At 42.7% G+C, this 17,974-nt stretch overlaps 1 protein-coding gene across 1 annotated transcript in view; it reads right to left on the reverse strand.

Moving 5' to 3' along the window:
• Positions 1-2,132: 2,132 nt before the first annotated feature.
• Positions 2,133-17,974, reverse strand: part of pawr (PRKC, apoptosis, WT1, regulator) — a 66,587-nt gene continuing 50,745 nt past the window's right edge. Inside the window, exons 4-7 of the mRNA XM_069671150.1 lie at positions 16,907-16,941; positions 11,262-11,388; positions 7,724-7,828; positions 2,133-3,431 (exon numbers count right to left, since the gene is read on the reverse strand). Of these exons, the coding sequence (XP_069527251.1) occupies positions 3,345-3,431; positions 7,724-7,828; positions 11,262-11,388; positions 16,907-16,941 (354 nt within the window). The 3' untranslated portion in view covers positions 2,133-3,344. The remainder of the gene's footprint in view (positions 3,432-7,723; positions 7,829-11,261; positions 11,389-16,906; positions 16,942-17,974) is intronic.

The following is a 17,974-nucleotide window of genomic DNA, read 5'->3' on the forward strand; positions in this document are numbered from 1 at the left end:
TGAAATAGATCTCTTTTTTAGGATAATGGGTTATAAGGCGTAGATAGGAGTCATTTTGGCGAGAGGGTGATTTGGGTGATAGCTGCAGTGATATAATGGGCCAGATGGAAGGTGTTTGGATGTGGTTTATAGCAGCTGATAATGTGTTAGCTGAAGCATAAAGTAATCACTGTCAAAATGTGATGAATGGCTACAAACTGGGATAAAATTTCATTGAGCTTTTTTAATTGCATATAAATAATAGAGCATCATCTGCATATCGTTATACTTTTACATTTATTGGCATTGTTTTTACAACTTCTTTAAAATTTTGGTCACTTTTTATGAGATGTTGGTAAGCTGTTTCATTATTTAGCTTCTTTTTGAGGCTAAAACTCCACATTTGTTGCGTTGGCTCCTTAATATTAAATGTTTACCCCTCTACCTCAATATTTCCTGCCGTGACAGGAAGCCAAATGAGACAACTAAACAACACAACGAGAAACTTTTCATTTTGTCTGAGCCAGGCAAGTTAAATTATGCCATTTGTTAAATGTCACGCCTTTGGACAGCCATTAGTTGATTCCTCTCGGTTTGTGAACTGTATCAGAATCCCATTGACTTTTACAGGACATTTCAACAAAGGGCAGCCCAGCATGTGGTCCAGGTGTTGATAGAAGTGCATCTGAAGTCTTGTTATTGCACTTCCAGCTCCAACATGTTGTTATTTGTCTTCAGAGAAAGCCTGGCCCACGCAGCGTGACTTCAAAAAGCACTTTCATGGAGGCGCGATGGAGAAATCTCGCAACTTCGAAAGAGGCTTGGAGAGATTGTGCCTTCTGCTGGAAGTTCAGTGTGACATTAGGTTGAGATCGAAGGTCTGAACGCAATCATTTCCCCGACACCGAGGACAATTCAATCTGAATACCGGCTTTAAAACGTCACCTCAGATATCACTTAGTTTAGAGATAATGAGGTATAAAAGGCGCACGGGTAGGTAGAAGTCATTTTCAGGCCGCTGTGATAAAGTGGAGCAGAAGGAATAGGCAGAGGAAATTGCACAAATATGTCCAGTATCGTTCCATCCATTCGTTCTGGCTCTCTCTGGCATCCTGACCCCTGCCATCCTCGGTGTGGATGAGTGCTTCCCCGCACCAGGGACCCTGGAGATGGAGGAGATTGGCCGCCGAACCGAGAGCATGAAACCAACTGATAATGAAATATGGCTGGGTTTCTACAAGGGCAAGATAAGGCCTGCCTCTCATCTCTGTCCGGACTATCTGCCTCTCAGCATCTAATGCACTTTTATAGACAAACAAACAAACCAGATTGGACACAAGATTTTCATTACCAGCTATATTAGGTATTTTTGGGTGCATTTACGTCAAACAAGGCTGAAATTGTACAATGATTAGTGGATTTAGAAAGAACACAGGCATTCGTCTGTGCTTAAAAAGGCTTCAGACAAAGAAGCAAATATATCACTGCAATTTGGCAGAGCTGGCTGTGAAATGTTTTCCATGTCAGGTGTGTTACATCAATTAAAATCTTGTTTTTGGTGCCAACTTTTTTCCCTTTCAACAGTTTTTTGGTGAGTTTCTGGTTTAAAAAAAATTCAAGTTTCATTTGAAATGAAAAACAAAGTTCAGCAGACGTCTAATATTATTGGTAACAGCGAATAAGCAGCCTTGTTAAAGACAAACCAGAGGCAGAAATGAATTGTCTTTGCCCTCTGTAGCCGTAGCGAATGACAACTTTTCATAAAAATGCTAATAGGGATTATGGAGAGAGAGCCTCCAGCACTTTCGATCAGCTCAAAGAGGCCATAATGTGGAAATTTAGATGACATTAGTCCTCATATATTTCCTGTATGGATGCATCCCTCCCTACTTTGTCACTATATGAGGGAATTAATGGGTTTCGATGGTGTAATAGAGGTTTTGTGGGGTGGATTGAGGTTTTCACGTCCCAGAATGGTGGCCTCTATGCAGTCAGGTTGCTGATTGGCATGTTGAATCATGATGACTTCAAGTGTGTGCGTCGAGAGCTCGGCGGAGGGAACTGAACCCCCCGCCACCGTCACATTGCATTACTGCCTCGGTGGCACAGCATCATCACATCAAATTAGTCTTAATGAACACGAGCGAGTCGACTGAGGAGAGAGATAATCAAACTTTTATTAAATGTCTTAATCTTCTGTACATGCATAATGTAATGGAAAGGGAGATGGGTGTGTGACGTCTGTCTGCGAGGGGGATGATCTTCACCCCAAAATGTGAGCATGTATGCAAAAGCAGAATTATCTACTGACGGACTAAAACCTATTGATTAATCACCACAGACGAGGAGCTCACTGAAAAGGCTCCTCGGTGGGATATAAAGGATTTAAACACACAAAGTTACCAACCAAGCCTGTTCCCTTGAGTAAACAAAAAGAGATGCATTTCAAATAGTATGTTCCTTCAGTTCATTTTGGTTATCATACAAATAAATGCACTGTAGCTCACTCCACACATCTTAGATGCCATAAACAGAGCAGCTAAGAAAATCGATCAAATATTGAAGAGATAAATTGTAAACGAATTACAGATTAAAAAGAAGGGTGTAACCCTGAAACATTTCATCCAGGACAAGTGTAATACTCAGGTGTTAGCAGTGAAATGAATGATGCATTGAATTCAGGTTTGAAGATGCTCCATCGGGTTGCAAATGCACCAAGGACTTATTGGAAGAGAATAAATCTGGCACATGAATAAAGCACCAGGCTTTAACCTTCTTTTCTAAGAATTGACAAATAAAATTGCACCTGCATTGCAAGGGACGATGCCCACTTTGGCTGATGGTAATGTAGCAGTGATGATGTTGGATTTGGTCCTTAACAGAAGCTCCATCACTGATGAAACTGCACTTAGACATAACTGTAACATTGCAACATAGGAAATCTTTTTTTAATTTACCTGGAAGGGTTTCTGTGTTTACTTTTTTTTTTAGCTCCAAACAAGTTTTAAAAGAGTTTGTGTGCTCCGTTGTGCAGCACATACATTCATTTTACTTATGCTTTTTTAGACCTTATCAAAAAATGGAAAAAATCTAAATGGCCTATGTACATAAATTTACATTAAATATGGATTTGACAACAGAGACGGTCAGAACAGGAAAACAATAGCCCAAAGTGTTGCTCAGCTTTCACAACAAATGGATTAAATCCTCCTCTGGGGATGCGTTTAAGGCTGTTAGGCTGAGGAAGACTACATACACAGACAGAATCAAACAAATAAAAGGCCGTGACCCGAGGCAGGAGGTCAAAAAAACAGAGATGCTCCAGCCGTCTGGGTTGTTTGTGTCAGGTCCAGGCGTGTGCAGTTCTACCTCGTCAGCTGACCGACCACTTTCAGCAGAGTCTTGTTCTCCTGTTTGAGTTGCTCGTTCTCGTCTTCAATGTCATCCAGGTCCTGCAGAGGAGGGTAAACACAGACAGATGTGGGGTTAGCACTCTCCAGAAACATGAATATTCACAACCCTGCCTTTATACCTGTGAGGGCCCGGTCTGGTTAGAGTGTTAGAGTGAGAGTCAAAGAGCATTAGCTGCTGCTAGGTTTCCCCTCCAGCCAGGCTGCTTCGATGGCAACAAATTAGACATTAACAACTTCAATTAGCTGCAAATGAGAGAGGCTCTCAGTTGCTACAGCGCTGCCTCATCAGAGTGACGCTCCTCATTCTCAGTTTCTCCCATCACTGGTCATTATCGCTTGGCTCCTGAGAGTGAGCCGTACTGCACTTAGAAGGAATTCGAAAAGTCAAAGTGAGGTGCTTCTTAAAAGCACCTTCTGCAGAAGAAGTTGTAGTTCCAGCTCAAACAGACTTGCTTTGTGCACGAGCGGCTGTAAACAACATTATTTATTCAGTATAAGGAAACAATTTGGCATTGAGAAAGGGCTCGCTCTTAATGATGCATCAGCAGCACATTGTAACCTGATTCAGCAGCTCCACGTGGCGTTATGGAGCTTCGGCTGTCTGGTTGCAAATTTGCTGTTTTGGTTCTCTCCGGTAGCTCTAAGAGCATCATTCTCTGCCTACAGAAGGAAGCTGTTTAAAGCAAGACACATTTAGCCACTAGCTCGTGAGCAAAGTGGAGTTTGGATTTTGCTCTTAAAAGAGAAAGGCAGTGGAAACCAAAAACAGAGGTAAAAAAGACTCCATTAGAGTAAGATGAATATGACTACCCTGGAATGTTAATGTTGCTGTGTGTCTGCTGGATAGGGGTGTGAATCTTTCAGCATCTCACAAACCGATTCTTGCTGCCAGGCATCCGTCACGTAGTGAGCGGTGAAAGTAAAGTAAACTGGGTGGCTCAAGAGGTCCACGCGTCGCAGGTAAGAGCGATTCTGTGGGCGCTGGTCAGGGCTCCCCCCACACATTACCGACACAGAGAGCTAGCTAACATTAGCAGCGCTACCGACAAGCCAGGACTGACACACTCCTTGCTGGGACTGTGGGCAACTGAAGCCAACAGAAGATTTGATTCACAAAGTAAAATGTAGAAATTAAGAATTGCGATTCTGACATTAATCTTTTTTTTTCAGCACCCCTCTCGCTGGATGAATAAATAAGCTAACTAACTTTTAGCCAACTATAAACGTAGTTCAGTGTTTTGTAAGGCATTTCCTTAGACAACCACTGATTGGGAATGTTCTGAATCTGCTATTGCTTCAGTATTAAACGGACTGGTGGATAATTTATGTTACAAATGCTTAATCATGTAATGCCAAATGTCTGTGTGTTATGTCGAATAAAAGGCGTATGCTTTGGATGCTGGAACAAGCGCCGACCGCTACATCACACGTTATAACACCCATTGAAGGCTGAAGGTTCTAGGCTAATTCGCCTTTACCAATTGGTGGATTCCTGGCTTGTTATTGCACGCTACACTTTGAAAAAGGTTCATCTACAACTGTTTCCTCACCTTGAACAGCCTGCATGCATGTGTTTACAGGTTAGCCCTCTACAGAAGCAGATTTCTCCCTTCAAATGAAGAGGGAGATAACGGTCCAGGGGTTGAGCTTTATCTTTTCTTTCTCTCCCAAATAAACTTCGACAGTGACTGAGGGTTCAATCATCCTCAGCAGAGACAGCACACTGGATCAGCCGTTATCTCCTGCTTTCCCATCAGGCCTTGCGGGAGCCTCTCTCTGGGACATTTCTGATTGATATCAGGCTGTCGACCATCCCTGCATAAAGGCCTTCTCTTATGAGCGGCTTCCTGTCCATCTGATGCTATCAGCGAGATGTCTCCTGCAATATTGCGCTCTCAGTGTTTGCAGAAGTGTTGTGTATCATAATGACTGAAGTGTCAGGATAATAACCGAGCAGCGTTCATTCCACTTGTTGCTGAAAATGTACACATCTCTAACAGCTGTATTTGTTGTTTAGGTGTGATTGGCTCCACAGGGGAGAGCCGAGATCTCTTCTTTTCTGACTTTTTCAGACATGAAAGTCTCTCAGATCCGCCCCCCCTCCCGCTGCGCTTCCCGTCTGAGATGGCAAAAAACAGAGATGTATTTTACCACCAGCCTCGGTGACCCAGAAAACACGGGTAGAGGCTGCGAGATGAAGAGGGATTGTTGACAGTCTGGGGTTGAAAAGGAGATGATGGTTCAGAGGGTTCAGGGAGGTTTCACTCTGCCTGCTGAATACTAAACACGCTCAGCTTACATGAGTATCCTCTGAACTGTGAACCCTGACCAACCCGAGGAGGACACAGGACCCCGACCCATGAGGGCAAAGCAGACACACACGACCCCTGCTTGTGGGTTCACGTCAGAGTGAAACAGTCTGGAGTGCGACGGCTACAGCATCTCTCAAAACCATTACAGACGATTATCACCATCTAAAGCGGCTTGTTATCACTCATCTAAGCTTTCATGTCTTAACTGATTTTCCTGAGGGAGGACCGGGAGTTCTTCTCCTCAGAGAGACTTTAAAAAGAGACACAACTGAGTCTCACCAGGGAGCCGTTTGTCTTTTCTAGATAATGTGAGACAAAGAAAAGTGGCAGGATCCGTCATTTCAGTGTCTTTGTTTATGTGTCAAAAGGAGGACGACAGGTGACTTTATTAAACAGCGGTAAAAACAACAAAGTCCGGGGAGGATGTTGAGGTAGACGGATGGGTCAAGATCGGACTTTTCAATCGAAGATTTCAGTTTCGTGCTTTTTGGCGCACCTACTGGCGACGTCCACGGTTGGCTCCGGTTGTAACTCTTGATTTTCCTCGCTGACGGTCGCTTTCCTTCTTAGACTGTTTGCCTTCATCTGAGCGTCGAGTTCACTTCTTGTTGAAGTTGTATCTGTAGTCATCCATCTTTTCTTTGTTTGTTCAGCCATAGTAGATTACTGTTTACTCGCCACACTTGCAGAGAGCGGAAAAGCAGCCGCTTAGCTCCGCCTACCCTCTCTGGCAGACCCCCAGATTCTAACAAGGTACTTTTTTTCCACCCAAGCCACGACCTTTCCCTAAACCAGTCATTGTAACATTAGTTATCCGTTACCTACTACCTCTACCTCAAACCATGCACAGCTGTGCCATGCAAATTCATAACGGGCTCTATAACTACCTTTGCCTCGCTGCAGTAAGCAGACAAGGTTGAGTAGTTGTCAGGTGAGATTCCCTCTCAACCCTGCTGTATGTACTCTTCTTCACAGACTTACACAAGCCTAGAGACTCTGCACAGACATTATTGTTTGTAGCAGTGTGAAGTTAAAAAAATAGGCTACTATCCCTGATGAAATCTACATGTATGCAACAATGGAAGCATGAGTTAGCATTATGACTTTTAGCGTGATTGTGAATAAATTAATCACATTGTAATTTCCATCCTGCTGTGCAAAGTTAACTTCATTTTTCAGCTTAGAAATAAAGACATTGGCTGATTGTAGTCTTTGTCCTCACACTAGGGCTGATAACACACTGATTGGATGAATATGATAAGGTGGTAATTTGGGTAATCGTTCAGTTTGACTTGTGGTTCAACCTTACTGAATAAGAAATGCTTCATACATCAGTATGTATGAGGTTAAAGCTTTCAGAGGGTCTATGAACTGTGAAAGTTTGACCATTAAAAAACTGCCTGAGAGTGCCTTAAAAGTTCCACTGGAACAGAAAAGGAGAAAGAAACTGGGTTGAAAAGTTGAAGATTGTTGTATTTACAGCTGTCACTGAACACTTTCCTACCTATTGATCTCTTTCTTTTGCTGCCTTTTTCAACACAACGATCCGTCCAAACGCTTTCAGACGGGGTCCACAACAGAGTTTGGCTGAAAAGACCCTCAAATTCATGCTGACAAACCCTCAGAAAAGTCTTTCACAGTCACACAATCATGGCTGAAATTCCTGGTTTTTGGTGCATAGATCAATAAGCATTAATGTCAACTGCCACACTGACCAGTGGCTCGCGAGGCTCAAGAGTCAACAAACTACATGTGAGTTTGTGTCAAGCGTTTAAAAAGCTGATTGTGCCCATGCCTCTGCTTTTATCCAGTAAACCAAAAATAAAGGTTTGTTGATGTAAAAATCCTAATGGACAGCTGGAGCATCATAGTAGAAAAGCACACAGCTATTAAACACAACTCCACTAAAACGCCAGATGATGATTTACAACCCCCGCACGCCTCCCACACATGAAAACACACAAAGGAGCGCTCAAAATATCAGACGCCAGAGCAGAAAATCACGTAGGCTGAACTCACTCTGTTCAGTAAGTCGATCTCCTCCTTCAGCTTCCCGATGAGGTCGTCTTTGTCCTGGTGGGCCTTCAGCAGCCGGCCGTTCTCCTGACGCTCCCTGGCCAGCTCCTGAAAACGTTTAAGCAACATGATTACGTATGATAAAGCATTCACGAAATAAAAATAGGGTGTAAAAGTTTTATTGAGGTTCTTGAACATTGCTACGGGGCTTAAAATGCTCTTAATCCAGGAGATATATTCAGTAAATGCCGTGTGTGTCTATCATGTATTTGTGCTGCAGGGTAAATCAAGTTGCTTTGGTAGGAAAAGCTCAAAATGAAACACATTATAAGTAATTCTTCTTCTTTATTAACAGCATATTTGAGTGGTTTCAAAAGACGTCTAGACTTTGTCAAAACGAAGCATTGACTTTCTGTCATGTGATGGTTTGAATAAGAGTCATATTCTAAAAAAAAGAAGCAATCTTCAGTATTAAACACAATGAAAACTGTCAATAAACAAAGCATTAAAAGCTTCTTTTTTAAGTGCTTTTGTGATTCTTTCTAATTGTACTTCCTTCATTGTCAGTGTGTTCCTCTCCGCCTCCTCCAACAACTACTGTGAAATAAATTACTGACTGTACGTCAATAGGAATACTGACGCAGACGAGTTAGCATGAATCAAAGTTGGAACGGCTGTTTGTGTTTTATGGTGGAAATGAAGATCAGACCGCGATTTCCAGTGTTCGTTTTCTGTTGCAAAGAAGCAGGAAAGTGTTTCAACAGAGAGCAATGAGGCAGGTTAAGATTCTCCTAATAATGGTTGAGGTTAGACACCACCAGGCTTTGAAGCGTGTCGAAATCTAGAATATATCTGCAAGTTTTTTTTTAGGAATATCCAAAGTTGCAGCCTGGAGTAGAGGTCTTCACGGGTCTACCGGAACCCATGGACCCAGGATCCGGACGGGTTCGGGTTCACGTATTAAGTGCTCAAACGGGTCGGGCTTTGTTCTATAATACTCGGTTCCGGGTTCGTGATTAGAAAGTGTTCATGATTAAAGTGCTGTGTGTGTCTCTGTGTGTATTTTAACTTGCAACAACGTGTCATTCGCATGAGAATGTGCGGGAATTAAAGTGGGAAAAACAGAAGAAAGAGCAACAACCAGTTGAGTGACGTGACTGCAGGTTCAGAGAAAAGTTGAAGCCAAAGCCGGTCATGATGGATACCTTCCGAGAATAATTATGCGCAGTTACGTGCAACACATGTGTGTGGCTTCTAAATGAGCCGCACGTTGGAGTGGACTTTTAATCTGAGATAAGTAGTGGATTAGCATCTCTGTTTTTATCAACACCACATGGATACAAGGAAACCTGGATGTGTTTTATGAACTTTCTTGGCGGAGGATGGATTATATGCACCGGCAGGCTCAGGGGAGAAGGCTGCATCACACAGGCAGGACAAAAAGGTTTGTTTGACTGCTGAGTAACGGTAACTTATATAATACAGTTAATATTAATCAGCTGTGAAGTTGCTGCTGATCGGGTCTGTTTCGTCTGGCCGGGATCGGGTCTGACATAACTGCGTTCGGGTCCCAGCTTTCAACTATTAGACGGCTCCAGTTCGGCTCCGGATCACACAATAACGGGTCTCTTAGGGTTCGGGCACGAAATTTTGGACCCGTGAGGACGCTTGGAGAACACAATGTCATGTAAAGCAGATCTGATCCTGCAGGAGGAAAGTGAAAGAAACAATGCTCAAACAGAAGTGTGTGAAATGTGATTTCTAGCCATTTGACTCCTCGCACAGGAAGCTGCTGAGGTCACAGCCGAACTTGCTTTAAAAACCTTTTCCGAAAGCCGCTCAAGTGACATTTGATTCCGAGTTGAGTTTCTACAGTGAGAGGTTGAGTGTCTGATAGGAACGGTGTGGGAGGAAAAGACATATCTGCACAGGAAAAGGTCATCTCTTCAACAACACAGAGGAGAATTTCTGCCGGGGTTTCAAGACAGAAAATCAGAATCAGGCTTCCTCTTGAAGGTTTAAAGGACTCATCCAAACAAAGCACTGCCGATAGAAGCTTTGAGTTCTCCTACAGTTCTTTAGATTGACCTTTGCAAAACTCAGAGAGCAATGAAAAGTTGATTTGGTAGTGATAGCAGATGTCAATCTGCATTAAAGCAGATGCTTCCTCTGGGGTCGCTTTAGCTTTGGCTGCACACAGGAAGGGAAACCACGAAAAGTCTGATTTTTTGTGTTTTCCTACAGTGCGAGACACTTCGACAGTTAAACATTGGGTACACTACGCAACAGGATAGCACATAATTGGGGTAGACGGTAGCTCAGTTTGTAGGGACTTGGGTTGGGAACCCGGAGGATGGCCGGTTCAAGCAAGGTACAGACCAAGCATGGAATTGGGGCTGGTATCTGGTGCCAGTTCCTTTCCTGGGCACGGTCTTGAGCAAGGCACCGAATGCTCCCCCAGCTGCTCGGGGTGCATGTCCATGTGCAGCCCCCTCACTCTGACATCTCTCCTTAGTGCATGTCCACAGGTTCCTGTGTGTGCATGTGTGTATTTCGGGCCTTTGTGTGCGTAGCATGTTTGTACTAAATATTGAATTTCCCCTCGGGGATTAATAAAGTATGTCTAAGAAAAAAAAATCATATGTTTTGATTAGGTCATGGCATTAGCTACCATTGAAGATAATGGTCATGCAATAAGTACTGTATTGAGTACTTTAGTTAACAGTGAATAATCACACACAGTTGTTTTCGTTTCACGTGTGCCCTGATGTATTTGGCAGCTTATAAGAACTACAGGCTTTTTCAGATTGGATTTCTGGTATCATCCTTACTTTAAATTGCAAACTAGCTACAAAACTACACTACAAACTTGAAAATGGCGCAGAGGATGTTATAGACAAGGTTGCATTTTACACGCTTGTTGCGTACTGACTATTCCACTGTATTTTCCTGAGCCAGAGTTTACAGCTAAATAATGCAGCATACTGAGGAGGAGCAGCAAAGCATTCGTGTTAGACGTAAACACTGCTGCTACAGCAATGAGCAGAAGTCAGCTGTCTCGGTCGACAAGCACTGGTGAATGTGGTGCCTCCTTTAAATATTGGAATGAAGCACGTATTTCCGGTGTTGTCAATACCTGGAGCTAGTATGAACGGAGCCTGGGTCTGCTGAAGTTGGCATTGCTGCTTGGGGTGCAGTGACCACTAAGGGCCATGTGGTAGGTTCATTATAAGTACTGAGATGAAGGCACAAGGGGAGGGGTTCATTTACTGAACGCTTATCCGTATCATTAGGGCACAGGGCAACTTCTTTTTACACTTTGGTTTGTTCAAGTGATATTAAGTCAGCTTATGGTGTAATTGTAGGAATATTTAATGAGCTATTCCTAATTTTTTCTAGTCTTTATGCGACTCTTAAGTCTATCTGGCTTTGGCTCCATAATTATGCAAAGTGCATATCAATCATCTAATCCAATTTTTGGCATGAAAGTAACACTGTCTCTATAAAAAATGAATAAAGTAAGAAGTGTCAGAAGACGTACCTTCTCCAGCTCCTCCATCCTTTTTTCCAAACTTCCTGTTGCCGCAGCTCCTCCATCTCTGCCGTGACGGTTGTGTCTTTGTCTGCTGTTCCCACCCATCTCTTCCTCAGAACCCGGGCCTGCAGAGCTGCAACAAACACACAAAAAAACACATAAATAAAGCCCCAAATAAAAATTGAATATTAATGTTCTTCACATTAAAGAGAAAGTTGTAAAACAGTTAATTTTGTGGCAATTTCCCCTCTACCCAGTGTCCAATACTGCATTCACGCTGAGGCTGTTTGAAGGTATGAATCATGGCCACATTATTAAACTTCAATGGGATGACACATCCATCATCAAAAGAGCAGGTGGGAATATCTTCTGCGTTTCTGCCCTTTCAATTAGGCTTGCATTATTAACAGCCCTCTGCCTTTTATTCCATTAATGCAAAAAAAGGTCGTCGAGGGTTTGCAACTTTGGTGCAAAAAGGGTTCTGATTAAGAAACAATTTACATATTACAACTTCAAATAGGCTCAAGAATGGCAGAGGCTTGTTCTTATGGCGGGGAAGGAAAAAAACAGCTTTTTGTATGCAGCTCGAGCAGAACATTAACCTTATCTCCTCTCCTCTTCCTCGCTGCTTGGAGACGGATTCTGGGGCAGCAGGGGAAGAATATTCATGTGCGGTATATTTTCTAACTGACCTTATTTCAATAATTATCGACGTGGAAACTTGGAATGAGCTGCTCGCTCTGTCACCGCTCCCCAAACCTGGCAGATTGTGTCAGGTTTATAAAATCTCCCTGGAAATTAAATTATTAAGTCTGTAGACTTTTGAATTTTCTGTAGGAGGATGTCTGCATGTTTCTGCGGCTGAACCAGACAAGGAAGCTGCTGGCAAGACAAAGAACAAACATTACTCCTTTGTACCATCTGCACTCTTTTCAGGATCTGCCAAATGTGACGTTCCCATTATTAGACTACTTTACAGAGCGCATTTAACTCGGAGATTGGAGGCAGCAGTGGGCAGTCTGGTAAAATACTGTCATAACATAGATTTGGCATTCTTCCTTTTTTACTGTTTTTACCGTAGACACAGGGAATAAAAGAGGGCTGTGGAAAATGCAGGAGGGGTCCCAAGCTAGTATGGAAAAGGTCGACCTGGAATGCCTACTTTGTTTTTTAAATTTAGTGTATTTGACAAAAGACTGGACAAAATACTGGTTAAAAAAAAGCCTAAAGTCTGACATTCTTTTAGATTTGTGCTCTAATGTTTTGAGTGCTTGCTTTAAACGATTCGAGTGGTTACAGTGCGTCACGTCTGGCCTCTGATTAACTGGTTAAGCTGTCTGGAAACTTAGTTATGAACACATTAAAAGGTTAAACAACCAGACAGGATTATCCTTGTTTTGGTTTTCTATTAAATTCAACACCCAATGAGTGAAGGTACTTTCTCACATTTGAGTAAAGATGCTGTAAATGCTAGAGATAGACCGATATGGTTTTTTCAGGGCCGATACCGATTATTAGTAGTCAAGGAGGCCGATAACCGATATTTGAAGCCGATATTCATTTGCAGTAAAAGTGAAAATATTGGCGTCAAAATTTTGAATAATACAAACTCCAACACTTAACTTTGTTTAAATGCCTTTAAGCATATGCATCAGAGCCAAAATAACCCAGTTTTAAATTGATCTCTTATCGGCCGTCGGATAAAAAAATAAAAAATAGGCCGATGCCGATTTGCGTCAAAATGCCTAATATCTGCGCCGATAATCGGCCCTAAAAAGCCTCACGTTTAGCTACAGTTGACAATCTGTAATGAGCAGTTACTCATCTTCTTAAAGGTCTTGGAAGCTTCCTCGTATGAATGACAGGATTATAAATAAACACTGCCAAAGTTAGTAAGTGTTCTGGTCATTGCTGTATTATTATTATTCTTTTAATGTCACCTATCTTCTACTCGTCTCACTATTAAAGGGGGCGGGGCTCAGTTAGAAAAAGGTGCTACTAATCACACGGGTGTTTTTCAGTTAAAGATTTGGGAACAGAATGTAAACGTGAAAGGGGGCTGAAGATCTTGATAGCAGGTGGTAAATATGTAAATGTTACACATATTACTCCAGCAGGACTCCACTGAGTGAAATTGATAGGATCATTTGTGATGAAAGTGGAAAATGGAACCTTTCCTTTGATGTACCTTAGTTAGAGACACTAGGCGTTAAAGTTTGGGAAGTCCTGGTGGTATTATTTTGAAATGGGGACACTTTTAAAACACCAAAGGGGCATATTGTGCATCATTTGCACCCGCTGTCTGCTCCGTCTTAAGGTCCGATTCACAAAGCAAATTGCACTGATGATATTCAGGTTTGCAGATCCGTGCAGTTTGCTCTTCTTTTGCTTCTGATTGAAGAAGCAGTCTGCATCCCTATTATGCGCAACAGCTCCAGACCATCTCCAATATGTGGAAAAGCGTGCTTGTGATATTATACATATTGATCTCCTGATTATAACGATAATGACAAAATCTAGAGACTGTCTTCGCAGATTTTATTGGTCACACAAAAGGTGGAATTGTCGTCATGATCACTGGAAACTCAGAGCGTGACAGCCCTTGTAAGACTGCGCCGCAGTTACCACCAGCTCCCTGCAGATGGTAATAATTTCTCTCTAACTGCGCGGTGCTGTTAGCGCTGGCGTTTGTGAATTAGACACTTTTTGCCATTTTGCATAGAAAGGGACCAAATTTGCCCCAAATGTCTGCATAATGACTCATTTAAATACGAACAAGCAGCACCGGAGCACAGACGCTGCTTGCTCTGCAGCACTGTTTGGCGTGCACTTAACCCTCTGCGTGTGCTTGGAGAACGAGGCAGAGTCTTCTTGTGTCATTTGCACAGGCGCAAAAGCCATGCAATGCCTTTGGGAATTCCCCCCCAAATACATAACAAGCAACAAACTACAGGAAAGAGCCTCCTTCTGAGTTTTATATCTATTTTACTCACCTCAGCCTTTCTCCTTTTCTCTACTGGGTGTCTATTTCTCATACACAAGCAGAGGCGGTACTTTTCTGTACCTTATTTTCACTCACTCTTACAAAGAGCCAAACATTACAGCGGCCATCGCTTTTGATCAAGAGGGAGTCCTTGAAAGGCTCTCCTTAGCGCTCGCCCACGCCAAGATAAAGTGCATTTCATTTGTCTCTTTCACCGTGGCTCTTCACGGCCACTCGTCCTTTATCGGCTCGAGCGTACACATGCAAGCACATATGCAAAGCGCTTGTGCATTTACACAGATACACATTACAAAGCATGCAACAAAAACCTCCTCTGCCAAACATAAAAACCTGCGTGTTTGCGTCCATGTTTGTCATCTTTTTTTAAGAGATATCTCCGTGGTGGCACAGAAACAGACGCACAATCAACAGACTCACACACACACAGGTTCTCAGCAGGTGTAAAAGCTAAGCTTAAACAACCATGGCCTCGATACTAAATATCACACCGCGGCCCATTAGCACCCTGCAGGGGAGGTCTGGGGGAGAGAGAGGCTGAGCCAATCACACACTCTTAGGATCCTCAGCAGGAGGGAAGGAGACACACAGACAGCGGCAGCAGACTTAGGTATAACAACGTCTCTCACAAACTCAGGTGGCAGTGAATAAGTCAAAACTACACTAGAAACCTTAACACACAATACTCTATGCACGCCCCACCTTACTCTGATGAATACCATCCCTCTAAATAGCAAGAAAACTCTCTCTCGCAGTGCATTCACACTTAATAACCACAATTTGCAGTTGGGGGCTTGCAGGTTTAGCTGATCAATGCCAGTCAATGGCCGCCAAGATTTAAAGCTTTCTAAGCGGGCCCAGGCATGTTTTGGTTTCTAATACTGCCATGTCCCATGGCCCCTGAACTACCCGAGAAGACCTACAGCTGAAAGGCAGTTTTCTCTTGTCGTTCGAAAGGTAGAAGAAGCTTCAGGCAAAACTTGTGATACTGATGAAGCGTTGGGATGCACGCTAATAAGAGACAATATTTAAAGCTAGATATTTAAATGGAATCTGGTGTGATATCCCGATGAAATCAGAAATCAGGGCTACATATTTTGTCATGAACAGCAGGGACAAACTGCAGAGAAATCGCTTGAACCTAAAGAAATTGATGAAGTGCATGAGACAGAAGAGGGTTTGAATAAAGGGAGTGTGTTAGAGAGAGACAAAGCTGTTCTTTAAGTTATCTTTGTGCTGCCCAGACCAAACATGAGGGTTATTTTTTGCAGAACTGCGACTGAGAAGAGCATGACACGGCCAGATTGAACGTCATTTGTTTAACTTTGTTGTTGGGTTTGGCAACAACTTCAGTTCGGTTGCAAATAATTCAAAATAAACATTCACTTAAAACACTCGAAGGTTCTCAAAGGACTTCACCACAAGTAAAGGCTGGAGTAAAGGTTACAGGCTGCAGTGTGATGGTGAAACTCGTCTATAAGATGCACAAATTCTCACTAAAACGTGACTATTACCAGGTTTAAGTTGATGCAATTTAAATGGATTATGCGTACATACATAACCCCCTCCCTGTTACATCTCTTTGATAATAATAATCCTGATCTACATGAGGCCTAGAAGAAGCCACATTATTCCGCTGTCTTTGGAGCTGCCTGAGAAAAACTCTGGGAAAAGGTCGTACAAACTACATCTGATATTATCTCTACTGGGTTCCCTGTCTGCCCTCGGGCATTTATCCTTGGACTATTTCCACCTGAATTGAGACGTGCAAACAAAATGATAGTTACCTTATGCTCACTTCAGGCTAAATACTGTATTGCAACAGCCTGGAAAAACACTGAAATACCTGCAGTTGGACTTTGGCTTAAAAGTCTTTCAAACTGTTTAATCATGGAAAAACTGACGTATGCCACGCAAGGGAAAGTACAAAGCTTTTTCTGAATATGGGGACAATTTATTTAAAATCTTGTCTTCTACTAAGATATATGAATACTTGAGTATTTGATGTAATGCATAAAGAGAATTTATTTATGAGTTTTTTCTTGCTTTGCTTGTGTTTAGCATTTGTGTAGTGCATCTGTTGTGTTGTCATTCCTGAAAAAAGCCCAATAAATATAATTTTGAAAAACAAAAGTTAGACAAATAGGTTATATTGGCTTGAAATGGAAGCAAATGACCGAACCTTTCAGACCACAAACTTCTACTGTAAATTGTATCTTTGTAAACCAAATAACCTCGGCCCAGACGGAGGTGTGTCTGTCCAAATATCATTTCTTCTTTATGGAGGTTGGTTGGGGAAAGAAAAGCAAAACTATAGAGAGCTAGTCGTAAACATTTTAGACCCCAAATCTTTCAAAGCAAATGATTTACTTTCAACATCCCCTGCCAGCTACAGCAGGGAGACATGATAGTGGAAAGAAAGATGAGATCAACTGTCAACTGCTGTTCAGAACAGTCATCTTTCTTGAACCAGAAATGCCAAAAAGTGGCGCACCAGGAAAAAAAAAGACTCCTCAGTCCATTTCTGCTCTCATAATTAATGACTCAAACTGCTGTTTCTCATCCAAGCCTCTGTTCCTTTTCTTGACACATTGCTATCGATGCTGTCGCAGATAAACTCTCAGCGTGAGGGTAATAACATCAGTCTCACCTCTTGTGGCGGCCGCTCCCAGATCTGGGGGTATCCTGAAACAAAAAGAAGAGCAATACGTTCAGTGCAAAAACAATAATGAGAGCAGATAGCTGAATGAGTTTTTTGGTATCATCTGTCGTGTCCGTGTGCCTTGGGTTGTGTTGGTTCACTTAGAGGGAAAAAACATAGAATCCCATCTACAGGATAAGAGAAATTCATCAGGAGGAGCATTTATAGAAAGCCTTAAGGTCGTGAATGAGCGTTTCAGCTGCTGAGCTGATATATAGATGAGCTTTGTTGCATTTAATAGTTCAGCAGGAGCCCTACAGCCCCAAGTCGTATAAGGCAATCTTGTTTCCTAACAAGGAGGTGGATGTTTATCTTCTTTTCCCATTATTGTACGATCTAAAGGTTGTTTAGATCTGTACAGCAGTGATGCTCCAATAAAGACGCCTCCGGTAAAATAGCTGCCCTCGAAAAATGAGGTGTTTTTCACGGACGCTGTGAGACGAATACACATCGTCTCTCTCCTAAGGTCTTGTGCAGTGAAGGGTCCCGGGTTTGATGGAGGGGCCTTGGCTCTGCTGCGATCTATCAGACAGAACTCGGCTTTAGCGGAGGGAAGGGAAACGCTTCCCGACTCTTAGCACACGCCGGCCTCTCTGTCTCACTGACATATCATCCATTACCGGTGGATGACACCCCGGCACGTCATCTCTTCCCCGGCTCAGGCCTGGATAGATTTACGAAGATGGAGGACAGTAAGAGCGGCAGTCTCCAGCTGACGCAGGTCAAACGTTAAATAATACCTCATCTGCGCACAAGAACAGGTTCAAGCAACACCTGGATTAAAGAGCAATTCGTGATTTTTCTTCCAGGACTTGGTGCAATCCAACAGCTGGCTTAGCTGTACTTGAAATACCACTTCTGTTCTTATCTTATCTCTCTCAATCTTATCAGGAATGTAGTCAGAGGAAGACAGACGGAGCAACTCCAAATATAACTCCGATTTCAGACTGGGCCTGATCCTTTAAGGGTAACATAGAGTCAGCACAACATAGAGTGGGGGAATGGATTTGTTATTTT

This window comes from Semicossyphus pulcher, unplaced genomic scaffold (assembly GCF_022749685.1).
Source record: "Semicossyphus pulcher isolate SPU_LCO1_2020_fin unplaced genomic scaffold, fSemPul1.0.p SCAF_20, whole genome shotgun sequence".
Taxonomy (NCBI): Eukaryota; Metazoa; Chordata; class Actinopteri; order Labriformes; family Labridae; genus Semicossyphus; species Semicossyphus pulcher.